This window comes from Astyanax mexicanus, chromosome 20 (assembly GCF_023375975.1).
Source record: "Astyanax mexicanus isolate ESR-SI-001 chromosome 20, AstMex3_surface, whole genome shotgun sequence".
NCBI classification, from domain to species: Eukaryota; Metazoa; Chordata; class Actinopteri; order Characiformes; family Acestrorhamphidae; genus Astyanax; species Astyanax mexicanus.
The window spans coordinates 22,060,226-22,072,815 of NC_064427.1; the positions used below are offsets into that span (position 1 = coordinate 22,060,226).

The 12,590-nt window shown below is 41.3% G+C and overlaps 2 protein-coding genes across 2 annotated transcripts in view; both read left to right on the forward strand.

The window, feature by feature from the left end:
* prnpb (prion protein b) overlaps positions 1-12,590 on the forward strand; it is a 103,686-nt gene that overhangs the window by 64,589 nt on the left and 26,507 nt on the right. The gene's annotated exons all lie outside the window — the stretch shown is intronic.
* trim69 (tripartite motif containing 69) lies at positions 2,909-12,236 on the forward strand. The gene is made up of 6 exons (XM_007254966.4): positions 2,909-3,603; positions 4,546-4,641; positions 5,857-6,090; positions 7,428-7,450; positions 7,560-7,675; positions 8,610-12,236. The coding sequence occupies exons 1-6, from the start codon at positions 3,028-3,030 to the stop codon at positions 9,152-9,154; spliced, it is 1,590 nt and encodes a 529-aa protein (XP_007255028.2). The 5' UTR covers positions 2,909-3,027; the 3' UTR covers positions 9,155-12,236.

Here is a 12,590-nt window from a genome sequence, read left to right on the forward strand (position 1 = left end):
TTGATTGGATTACTGCAGAAACTCCACTGTGTTCTGAGGTAATCGGATTATGACCGGATCTAACACACTTCAGCTCCTTTTCTGAAAGATGCTGGATGATCTTGAGAACCTCCTCTACAGTTCTAGAGGGGAACCACAGACCTCAGTCTGGGTTTAGCTGGGCTACTTTTACTTTTACTGCAGTTGTAATTGCAGTGGAGTAATTATTCTACTCGTGTTAGGCTGTAGGCCTCTTTATCCACCTACTGCAGCTATTCCTGTGTTTTCCTTCAGTCTGCTGATCCCTCTCTGGGTCCTGGTCTGTGAGGAACACTGGGGGGGAAAGTAGGACACATCTGGTTTGACTCAGAGATCTGCTGACACATCCACAGTCACACTGAAGGGCTGAAGGAGATTTCTGCTAAATCCCAGAGAATTGAAACAGCCCGAGACGCTGTACCAGCACTGAATTCCAGACAGAGCTCTTGAGTTTAACTGTGCATTATTATGCTAAGCTAACACGCTATACTTGTGCTGATCTTACTGAACAAACACAGTGACTGTTTAAAGCATAGCAAGCTCAACTACTCTAAGTACTCTAAAGCCATCACAGGTCTAGCGTCTCTGCTGGCTGGTTGCAGTATGACGTGTCGCCTCACCTATTCCCATACATTTCAATTACAAAACAGCCTTGCCCATTTTTCATATTTTTCCATCTTTTCATCTCCATGTCCAACTCATTCCAGCAAATAATTTTGTCCGTGCTGGTATTAATTTATTATGGAGCCCCTAAGGTGACATCATGTAAAAAAAAAAAAAAATGTGTGATGGAAACAAGACAGCTAGATACAGAAGCTTGCTTTTCTCTAAATTAATGCCCATGAAGAATATTACATCAAAGCTCTAATCCAGGAGAAATCTTTAGTAAGAAAATGTAGAATTGTTTTTTTTCATCTTGGAATGAATTATAGAGTCTCTTACAGTGAGAGATGGTGTAATTCTAAGTAAAATATGCTTAATTCTCACACTAAAAGCTGGCTCGGATGCAGACAGTATGCATACCTTTCTTAGGCAGTCATATGTGCAGTATGTAGGTGTTTCTGATAAAGTGGCCAATAAGTGAGTGAAAGCACAAGGTGCTAGTTGGCAGGTGTTTCCAATAAAGTGGCTAATCAGTAAGTAGATGCACAATGTGGAAGTAGTAAGAAGGTGTATCCAATAAAGTGGCCAAATCAGTGTGAGGCAGCACAAGGAACTGTAGTAAGAAGGTGTTTCCAATAAGGTGGCCAATCAGGGAGTGGAAGCACAATGTGGTAGTTGGTAGGTGTTTCCAATACAGTATGCAGACCCGTTTACCTTTCTTTGGCAGTCATATTGTGCATAACCCCTGAGAGCTGCTTGCTTTGTTAGCTGTGAAACAAAAGGACCTTGTGGTCACACCTTAATGGCTATGATTTAATTAACTCATTCCCCCACCTTAATAAGTTGTGGCCACACATTAATGATCTTGTTCCCACACTTTAATAAAGCATGGCCACGCATTATTATTTTTTTGTACATGATGTCACCTTAGGGGCTCTGTAATTTATACCTTTATTCTGCTATATCGTAAGTAGAAGGCGGGGCAACACTTAAAGTAGAAGTGATCCCCTTAGCTGGAACAAACTGATTGGCCTACATTAGGTGGAGTAAGCTAGCCGAGTTGTTGTAGTCAAGCTGTCAGATAGTGAGATAAATTTAATAATTCTTATTGGTCATGCTAAGTAATTTGCACTCCAACATTTAGCCAAAATCCAGCTAAATGGAAACCATCACTAGAAATGACTTGGTATACCATAGCAACCATCTAGCAACTCTTACTGTAACAACAACTTATCAACATCGTAGCAACCGCTTGGAATACATTGGCAACCAGTGGGAACCACATTTGCTAAGCAACCATCCTGTCAGTTCTACTCTTTGAAGACGATAAAAGTCATTTCAGCTCAAAATTTGTGTAAACACTGTATCCTCCATCAGCCAGACTTTCAGAGGCCAGAAATAAACAAGACAGATACCATCTGCCGGGACGTTTCATGTCTCAAGTTTCCTGACCAGAGAGCTGACGTCAACCAGCCAGTGGACGGGGGTAACACACACACTGTATGGTGTTTAGAAGAAGTGCTTTGAAAAACTGTGTTACAGTAATACAGCAGTGAGGTAAATGTAATTGGTTAATGTTATGTATTGGTTTTTTGTACTTTTCTGAACTATTTGCACTTTGAAATGTAGGAGAGTTAAGGTAGAAACTCACACAAACTCAAATATCTCACTTCTATTAAAGTGAGATATTTATCTGGTAAAATGCGACTGTTGTCCTGTATCAATTTCTCTGCATACTTTATTATTCTCCTTTTACCCTGTTCTTCAAACTCAGGATATACCACCACAAAACAGCTATAGTAATTTTGGTGGTGGGTTGTTTATTCTCAGCACTGCAGTGATTAGCACTGATTAGCATGGTGGTGGTGTATGAGGAGTGTGTTCTGTGTGTTCTACTGGTACAGTGAGTAGATCAGATACCACAGTGCTGCTGGAGTTTTTAAACACTTCAGAGTATTGAAAAACAGGGTGAAAGTAGCAGAATAATAAACTATGCAGAGAAGCAGATACAGAACTACAGTCTGTAAATATAGAACTACAGAGTGAACTATATGATTTCTATATAAACACAGTCCCCAATATGACTTAAAACTGATTTGTTTGTTACTTGTTTTCTTGTTTTTCATTGAATGTTCGTGGACATGACACACACACACACATATACACGCACTCTCTAGAAGACTTAAGTCCACCGCCCACTCGGCTCCCCCTTTTCCTTTCCCACAGTCAACAGGAAGACTGGGCCGAGCCTGCCAAGAGCGAATGAGAGTGAGAGAGAGAGAGAGAGAGAGAGAGAGAGAGAGAGAGAGAGAGCGCACAAGAGAGCAAAGGGTGACGAAAGAGAAGAAACACTCTAAACTCAAATCCCTCCACAGTCCTCCAGCAGCCGACACAACAGCCGTCCACATGAGCGCTTCGTGGTCCAGAAAAGAGCCCGAAAAGCCCGATCTGGTATCCAGCAACCGGACCAAAATGCCCAGCCACGACAAGACTGAGAAACCCAAGAGACCGGAGGTGTCCAGCCTGGTGGCCAAAGGTCCTGCCCAACGACTGAGCCGGGACCTGACCTGCTCCATCTGTCTGGACCTGTTCAAGCAGCCTGTATCTCTGCCCTGCGACCACACCTTCTGCCAGGCCTGCATTGTGGGCTACTGGAATGGGCCCAGGGCGCCGGGTCAGCCCGGAACCGGGTCCTGCCCACAGTGCCGCAAGATCTTTCACGGGCAAAGCTACAGGCCCAACCGCATCGTAGCCAACATCGTGGAGAGCTACTGCCAGGGCCTGGAGGAGAGCGGCGGCCGGCTGGACGTGGTGACCCCGGTGACCTCGATGATGCCCGTGCCGCGTTGTGGACGCCACTGTGAGGAACTAAAGCTCTACTGCGAAGAGGACCAGGAGCTGGTGTGCCTCGTCTGCGGCGTCTCCCAGGAACACCGCGCACACACACTAGCGTGTGTTCAGGATGCTCACCAGAATCACAGGGTAAGAGCTGAACATCACAACCATTAGCACCATCAGCACCATCAGTACCTGCATGGCCGCGTCAGGTCAGCAATATCAGCTGAACAGCAGCACAAAAACTACCGTCAGAAACTAGTGAGACTAGTGATGAATGGAGTAAAGGTAGTTAGAAGATGTTTCCAATAAAGTGGCCAGCAGTGAGTGGAAGCACATGTTGGTAGTGAGTAGGTGTTTCCAATAAAGTGGCCAACAGTGAGTGAAAGCACAAGTTGGTTATAAGTAGGTATTTCTAATAAAGTGGGATTTCAGGGAGTGGAAGCACAGGGTGGAAGTAGTAAGTAGGTGTTTCCAATAAAGTGGCCAATCAGTATGTAGGTGTTTCTGATAAAGTGGCCAATAAGTGAGTGAAAGCACAAGGTGCTAGTTGGTACGTGTTTCCAATAAAGTGGCTAATCAGTAAGTGGATGCACAATGTGGAAGTAGTAAGAAGGTGTTTCCAATAAAGTAGCCAAATCAGTGTGAGGCAGCACAAGGAACTGTAGTAAGTAGGTGTTTCCAATAAGTTGCCCAATCAGGGAGTGGAAGCACAATGTGGTAGTTGGTAGGTGTTTCCAATACAGTGGCCAAATCAGTGAGTGAAAGCACAAGGTAGTAGTGAGTAGGTGTTTCTAATAAAGTGGCCAATCAGTAAGTGGAAGCACAAGGTAATATAGTTGGTAGGTGTTTCTAATAAAGTGATCAACCAGGGAGTAAAAGCACAAGGTGGTTGTAAGAAGGTGTTTCCAATAAAATGACCACCAATGAGTGGAAAGTAAGACCAGGCTTAGATCAGATTTTCCAGCAGAATCTGCTTAGCTCAGCAGATCAGCCCCCTGTTGAGTCTGTGATGAATTAAGATGATTATTCTGCAGATGTTTCTGCTTGTTTTTGGGTGATTTATCTCTAACTCTTTTTGTTGGATAGACGTCTCTGAACAACTCGGCCACAGCTCTGCAGGCGGAGCTAAACACAGCGCTGCAGTGCGAGAGAGAAACCGAGGACGAGGTGAAGAAACTGAAGGTAATAATAAACAGAAGTCGTAATTCTCAAACCATAACATGTAACAAATGTTAGAGTAAAAGGAATAAAGATTAATTTAAAGCAACTGAAAGGATCCTCTAAACCCCTGTTTGATCCTCTATCCTGGATAGAAGATGAGATTGAGAAGGTTGGGTATGGAGGTTCTACAGGTTCTGTATGGATCCTGCAGCACATTTACCCACAGATGTTGCTACAGCTGGACCTGTAGATCCTGCTCTACTCTCGTAGGTCGAAGCTGAAGCTGCGTCTCAGCTGTTTTATAAATGCTGGATTTGTGATAAATCTTGAAATGAGGCAGAACAAGGAAGTGCTGCAATCTGGGGGAGACATCCCTCTATTTCTGGGAAACCCTTGCTGTGTGTGAGTGAACATTATCCTGCTGAAAAATGCTATCAGTTGGAAGTTCTGCCATAAGGATCAGCAGCACATGTTTGCAGGATGTTCTGCACATATCATTGAGCTGTCAGTGATTCTCTTATCACTATTAATAGTGATACCAATTTCTCACCAAGAGGTAAATTATTTTTATAAGACAGTGGGGAAGCACCTCCCTGTGAATTGTTAATGAAACTACCTCCACTACGTTTAGAAGCTGTACTTTAGCCTAGCTAGCTCTCACTGTGAGATATAGATTATGAAACTACCTCCACCATGTTTGGAAGCTGTACTTTATTCTGGCTAGCTCTTACTGTAAGTTTTTCGATGATTAAACTACCTCCACCACGTTTGAAAGTTGTACTTTATCCTAGCTAGCTCTCACTGTAAGATATAGATGATGAAACTACCTCCACCACGTTTGGAAGCTGTACTTTAGCCTAGCTAGCTCTCACTGTGAGATATAGATTATGAAACTACCTCCACTACGTTTGGAAGCTGTAGTTTATCCTGGCTAGCTCTCACTGTGAGTTGTCGATGATTAAACTACCCCCACCATCTTTGGAAGCTGAACTTTATCTTGGCTAGCTCTTACTGTTAGTTTCTGACGATTAAACTACCTCCAGCACGTTTAAAAGCTGTACTTTATCCTGGCTAGCCCTCATTCTAAGTTGTAGATGATTAAACTACCTCCTCTATGTTTGGAATCTGTACTTTAGTCTTGCTAGCTCTTACTGTGAGTTAAAAGTTAATCTGCTTTAAAACGATGCTCTATTACTCCGCCTAGTAAGGTTCTAGCTGTGCTCTGTGGTTCTGCAGGAACACACGGCGGATCTGAAGCAGAGGATCGAGGCCCAGTTCAGTGACCTGCATCAGTTCCTGTACCAGGAGGAGAAGCTGCTGCAGGTGAAGCTGAAGACGGAGGAAAGGCGGGAGCTGATCCGGCTGGACGAGCACAAAGCTCTGCTGTGCGTGGAAATATCCCGCCTCCGCCGCGCCCTCGCAGACATAGAGGACAAACTCAGAGAGCAGGACCCCTACACACTCCTCAGGGTCAGTCTACACACACACACACACACACACACAACAATCTAAACAATCTAGAAACCACTCAGCAACACCACAGCAGCCACCTGGAATCCCATAGCAATCATATAGCAGCTGTGTGACAGTGGGAGTGACAAAACAGGGCAGCCAATAGGAAATTAGTTCATTTATGTATAAACAGCTCTGAAAAGAATTAAGAGACCACTTCAGTTTCTGAATCAGTTTCTTTGATTTTGCTGTTTATAGGTATATGTTCAAGTAAAATGAACATTTCTCTCAAATTCCAAATAAAAATATAGTCATTTAGAGCATTTATTTGCACAAAATACGAAATGGCTGAAATTACAAAAAAAAAGCAGAGCTTTCACAACTCAAAAAAAAACCCCACAAGTTCATATTCATAACGTTTTAAGAGTTTAGAAATCAATATTTGGATGAATAACCTGTTTTTTTAAATCACATTTTTTCCTTGGCACATTCTCCTCCACCAGTCGTACACACTGCTTTTGGATAACTTTATGCCTTTCAGCTCGTTTTCAGGGCTTGTGATCATCCATCTTCCTCTTGGTTATATTCCAGTGGTTTTCAGTTTGGTAAAATCAAAGATACTCATAATTTTTAAGTGGTTTCATATTTTTGTCCAGAGATATATAATGAGTTTGAAATAGATCTTGATGCATAAATTGCATTGCACTGCTGATGTTGTATGTTGTCTGCGCGTCTACATCTCAGTAGGAATACTGTATTAAACAAAAAACAATAATCAATTAAACAACTTACCATAAATTCTACTATACAGACTGTAAAAGCGGGAAAGCTCCACACAATATGTGAAGAACAATTGGAAAAATATATAAGGATGTGTTTATGTCGATTACACGTCTATAATACTGTGTTCCTGTGAAATGGATTGTAGGAGCTACTTGGAAGTTTTAGTTTGGTCATTGATGATACACAGTATAAAAGGTTTGAGAACCACTGATCTAGAGGACGGGCTGTAAATGTGTGTATTGTTTTAAGCCAATGAGAACACTTGGACAGATTGCTGAGTGTCTTGTGGGTTTTGACGTTATTGGAGCAGAAGAGGGGAAACTGTGCGTGAGGACGAACAACAGCAGGATCCCATTTAATGATGTAATCATCTCTGCCGATACAGGAGATAAAGCCCAGTTCAGCCTGAGAGGGGGATTTCCAAAGAGAGGGAGAGAGAGAGAGAAAGAGAGAGAGAGAGTTAGAGAAAGAGAGAGGGTGTGAGGTCTGATCTCATATGGAAAAAACGTCTCCTTTCGTTTTTTCTCGAACCCGAGCCAAACTAATCAGCTTTGTTTCCTGTCTTTCTACAGAATATCAAGACCATGCTGCAGAGGTAAGCTGGACCTGCTGCTCTCAGAACCAGAACCGAATCATTCACATTATGCTTCCTGAGTTGCTAAGAGTGTTTACTGAGCTGTTTTCTTGTTTTATTTGTGGTGCAGGCAGCCGCTGAAGTTCGAGAGGCCGGCGCTGACCCCCCCTCAGCTGTGTGAGGGCCGGTTCGCCGGACCCCTGCAGTACCGGGTCTGGAAATCCCTAAAAGGAAGCATCTACCCAGGTTAGAACAATGAAGAGTGGCCATTAATGACCCATTGTATAACACACTAAGTGACCTATTTTAGCTATCTTGATGCAGCTTGATTTAGGACGTGTCAGTGTGACTTTGCTATCGTAACGACAGAAAAAAAACACTCTGCGTGGAAACGAAACATGCATAAGGCATGTACTAATTCTCTTAATTACAGGTGCGTTTTAGGTGCAACATGAAATAAATCAATCAGCGTGTCCCTTGCTTATCATTCCTTTTAGAAGCCAGGTGAGCTCTGACTTTGGCGGATTGCTATTTTAACTGCGCAGCTACCTTGACGTTTCCAACGCTTCTCAGCAGAGGAAACTGAGCTGCTCGTTTACGCTGTGAAGGAGCTCCAACAGCTCATTTATGAGAACAGCAATGTTATTTTGTTTAGTATTCTGTTTATTGTTAATGTGAAAGTTGGGTTTGTGTAGATGTATTCACAAGCACAATAAGCATCATGACTTATGGTCATTGATGGTCTTTGCGACTGCACTAGGTTACTTTCTTAGGATAAGTTTATTAAATGTTTCTGATTGACTGACCTTCATTTCGTTATGGGATTTTTTAATTTACTTAGTTAAATTTTTAGTTTTTGCAATGATATGGATTAGAACGATACTCAAATAGAGCTATTCACTGTATACCAACTCTACCTCTTCACAACTTTACAACTGATGCTCTCAAACACTTTATTAAGAGGAAAAGAAATTCAAGTAATTAACTTGAATTACACAGCTGTTAACTGAAAGCTTACATTCCAGGTGAGTCTACTTGATAAAGCTGACTGAGAAAATGCAGCAGAGATGTGCAAAACTGTTTAATCTAAGCAAGAGGTGCTACTTTAAAGAATGCAAAATATAAAACCTAAAATATTCAGGTTTGTTTAACACTTTTTTTTATCATTTATTGTGTGCAGTCCCGTCTGCCATCACCTTTAACTCCAGCACGGCGAATCCGTGGCTTAGCCTGACCCCATCTCTGACCTGCGTCCGGTACCAGACCTTCAACAGCTCAGTGCAGGACAACCCGCAACGCTTTAACGCCGCACTGTCGCTGCTCGGCAGCCAGGGCTTCACCCACGGACGACACTACTGGGAGATCGAGGTCTACAGCAGCGCCGTGTGGACGGTGGGCGTGGCCAGAGAGTCCGTCCCCCGGAAAGGAGTCATTAAGGCCATGCCAGTCAACGGCTTCTGGACCATTTCACTGTCATACGGCGTGCAGTACATGGCCGGGACATCGCCCCCTACGGTCCTGTCGCTGGATGAGCAGCTGGACCGCATCGGGGTGTACCTGGACTACAGGCGGGGCCTGGTCTCGTTCTACAACGCCGAGAGCATGACCCACCTCTACACCTTCCGAGAAACCTTCACCGAAACGCTCTACCCCTACTTCAACCTGGGCTTTCTGGACAAAGTGCACGAGAACGAACCCCTGAAAGTCTTCATGCCCAAAATCTAAACTCTGAATGTCATCTTCTGAAACTTGGTTTTGTTATTTTCTATGGTTTTTCTCAAATATATAATATTTTATCATATATACAGTACAGGCCAAAAGTTTGGACACACATTCAATGCATTTTTTTTATTTTCCTGACTATTTACATAAAAGATTCTCACTGAAGGCATCAAAAATATGAATGAACTCATGTGGAGTTTTATTTACTTAACAAAAAATGACCTGGCCTCCACAGTCACCGGACCTGAACCCAATCCAGATGGTTTGGGGTGAGCTGGACCACATAGTGAAGAAGGCAAAAGAGCCAACAAGTGCTAAACACCTCTTGGAACTCCTTCCTTCAAGACTGTTGGAAAACCATTCCAGGTGACCACCTCTTGAAGCTCATTGAGAGAATGATGCCAAGAGTGTGCAAAGCAGTAATCAGAGCAAAGGGTGGCTATTTTAAAGAAACTAATATATATATATATATATATATATATGTTATTTCACCTTTTTTGTAAAGTACATAAAACTCCACATGTGTAAATTCATAGTTTTGAAGCCTTCAGTATAAATAATAATGAAACTAAAGAAAATGCATCGAAAAAGAGAAGGTGCGTCTATACTTTTGGCTTGTACTGTATACTATTATTTTGGATATTATTACTGGCTATTAACTGGCTAGAATTCTCTTTATTTGGATCATCTATTAGAGATGCTTAACTAACATTCAATTTCATGTCTATCAAATGCAACTTAACCCTAACATGAAAGTAAAGGATTTTAACCAAACTCTATTCTTACTAAATCTAAATCTAACCCTAAACCTTACCCTAAAAATGTAATGTTTAGATTAAATATTGGATTAGGGTTAGGTTTTTGGGTTGATTCATGGTGTAAAGTTTCTGTTGAGAATCATTGACATTCAACTATGAGTTAAGTTGCATTCAATAGACATTCAGACATTTAATTGAATGTTATTATGAGGAATCCAAAATGAACCACCAAAATAAAGCCCTACCACTGCCTAAACTAACATAGGGAGGAATTGGGTTAAAGAACACAGTAAGAAACCAGAACGGACTGAAGCTTTTTTGGCCCAAAAAAATGGATTAAACACATGACCTTGTTTTGACATCACAACAAGGGAAGAACTGAAAATGGGCATTGTCTTAAAGGTCAGGTTACGATGAGTGAAAAATGAAGTGTACCCAAACTTCTGATGGGTAGTATACTCAATTATCAGTGATGGGCATTCACCGCTGTGCCTCAAAATCATAGACTGTTAGAATATAGATAATATAGAATCTGTGCCGTATTTGTTTATATATCATATGGAGAAAAGTATTGGGACATCTACACTTTTACACCTTTTTAATTACCTTCATTTTTTTGTAAAGCACTTTGAGCTGCATTCTATGTATGAAAATGCTCTATAATTATTAATTATTATTATGATTATGATTATTATTAATGCTCCCAGGCTGGTCCTGGGCCAGATTATGTCAGATCCCTGTGTCATACGTCTTTTAAACTGTGCGTCATTTTTAATATTTGTGTTTTGATCTGAATGAACAGACTGTTTAATATCACTAATAGACTGACAGCTGTGATGGATTTAGATTTTCAGTTTCTAATGAAGAGGTTTTGACTCTGAAGTAAAACTAGGAATATATATATACACAATATATACACACACTGCTCAAAGAAATGGAGGGAACACTATCACAGTTTAATTTATCAGTTAAACTTTAGGAATATTAATCTGACCAGTACGGAATCATTAGTAATTTAAATTGAGTTCATCTGCTTTGGTGTAAATGAACGAGAGAACAGGTGATCCAGGGCGACAACAGATACAAGACACACCCCTCAAAAGAGAGAGGTTTAGCAGGTGATGCAACAGACTGTTACTCTCTCCTTATCGCTCCCGACTGACTGATTGTTTCTTCACAATATATCGTGCAATGTCACCTAAGGCAATTAAATCAAACACGTAATGTTGCAATGTTTCGGTTCTTGACACAAGAAGTAGATACACAGCGCTGTCTCTGTGTCTGTGTGAGTGAGAGGCTGCTGCTGCCTGAGAAGCGTGAGGGCGAGGGTAAACACGAGGTAACCACATGGCCTACATCCACATGGTTGGGCATGTCCTTATAAACGCACGTGTGGAAAGCTGAGCACCTCAGTCCAGCACAGTTTTGCAGCGCAGACATTTCCAGTTACAGCTGAATTCAGGCTTTTAATCCTAGAAAAACACTCTTATTTACCTTTTAAAAAGCCATTTAAATGCCTGATTAAAGGGCAGATTACTTTTGATTTGCTGTTTTCCTGGGGTTTTGAGTGCTCGGTGCTGTTTAAGCTCTTGATCGCTCCAGACGCAAGACAGCGCGCCCCTGCATTGTTTAATATCGCAATATATATCGTCGAAAATAGAACTGGTAGCACGATCAGACAAGTATAAAGTACTAGAGATCCAGACTTCATCAGAGATCTGAGTAAAAGTAAAAAAAATAAAAAATAAAAGTGCTCTATTAAAAAAGTGACTTGAGTAGAATAGACGTGTTCTTTAAGCTCCACACTCAAATAGAAGTACTTAAGTATTAAAAAAATCTTTGTTTTGTTGTAAAATGTACTGTTATGAAGTTATTGCAGAAAGCAGTGCAAAAGGCAGAACGGGAGCAGCAAGGTCTTCTTATAAGATCAGCTTGATCACAGTGATAATGTGGGTTTGGAATGATTCCTAACATTTTTATAATTGTAACGAGTAACAACGCAGCACATAAACAAGTAATTAGAGTAAAAGTTTTGAACTCATTCAAAATATGTAGTGAAGCAAAAATGGTATGAACGAACTAAACAAATTTATTTCAATAAAGCTTTTAACTTTAATCTTTATTGAGGTGTTCCCTTCATGTTTTGAACAGTGTAGTCCAGAATGTAAACCAGAATGTAGTGGACCAGGCAAGACCTGTTGCTGGTCTGAAAGCTGCTCCTGTAGGGGGCAGTAAAGTCGTATCATAGATCCAGTATTGTGATTATATACTGTCTGTACGGTTGTGTTCCACTTTTTTACACTCAATAAAATTAGCATGTGTGTAAACTCTTGAGTTCAGCAGTGTTATTCTGTAGATCCTATTATTCTACAGGTCTGAGCTTTTATTAGTTTGGAAATGTCCAATTCTTTTAGTTTTTCTTCATTTAATGTATTTCCTACATTGTAGATTAATATTATAGACATTAAAACATTTAAGGGGGCCATATGGAATTACGTAAACAGTAAAAAAGTGTTTGTCCTCCACATTAATCCCCTGATCTAAACCTGATGAACTGAGATGGTGATTTGAGGTGATTAGTGATGAGCTGGAGCTTCACAGCGTGAAGAAAAAAGCAGCAACTATTGTTCAGCCCCTCCAGGAACTCCTTCCTTCAAGACGCTGAGAAAACTATTCCAGCC

Excerpts from the sequence above, each read along its gene's own strand:
- trim69 (XM_007254966.4), top strand. The coding sequence starts at position 3,028 with ATGAGCGCTTCGTGGTCCAGAAAAGAGCCCGAAAAGCCCGATCTGGTA. Across the intron at positions 3,604-4,545 it reads ATGCTCACCAGAATCACAGG|ACGTCTCTGAACAACTCGGC; the intron begins GTAAGAGCTGAA and ends TTTGTTGGATAG. Across the intron at positions 7,451-7,559 it reads ATCAAGACCATGCTGCAGAG|GCAGCCGCTGAAGTTCGAGA; the intron begins GTAAGCTGGACC and ends TTTGTGGTGCAG.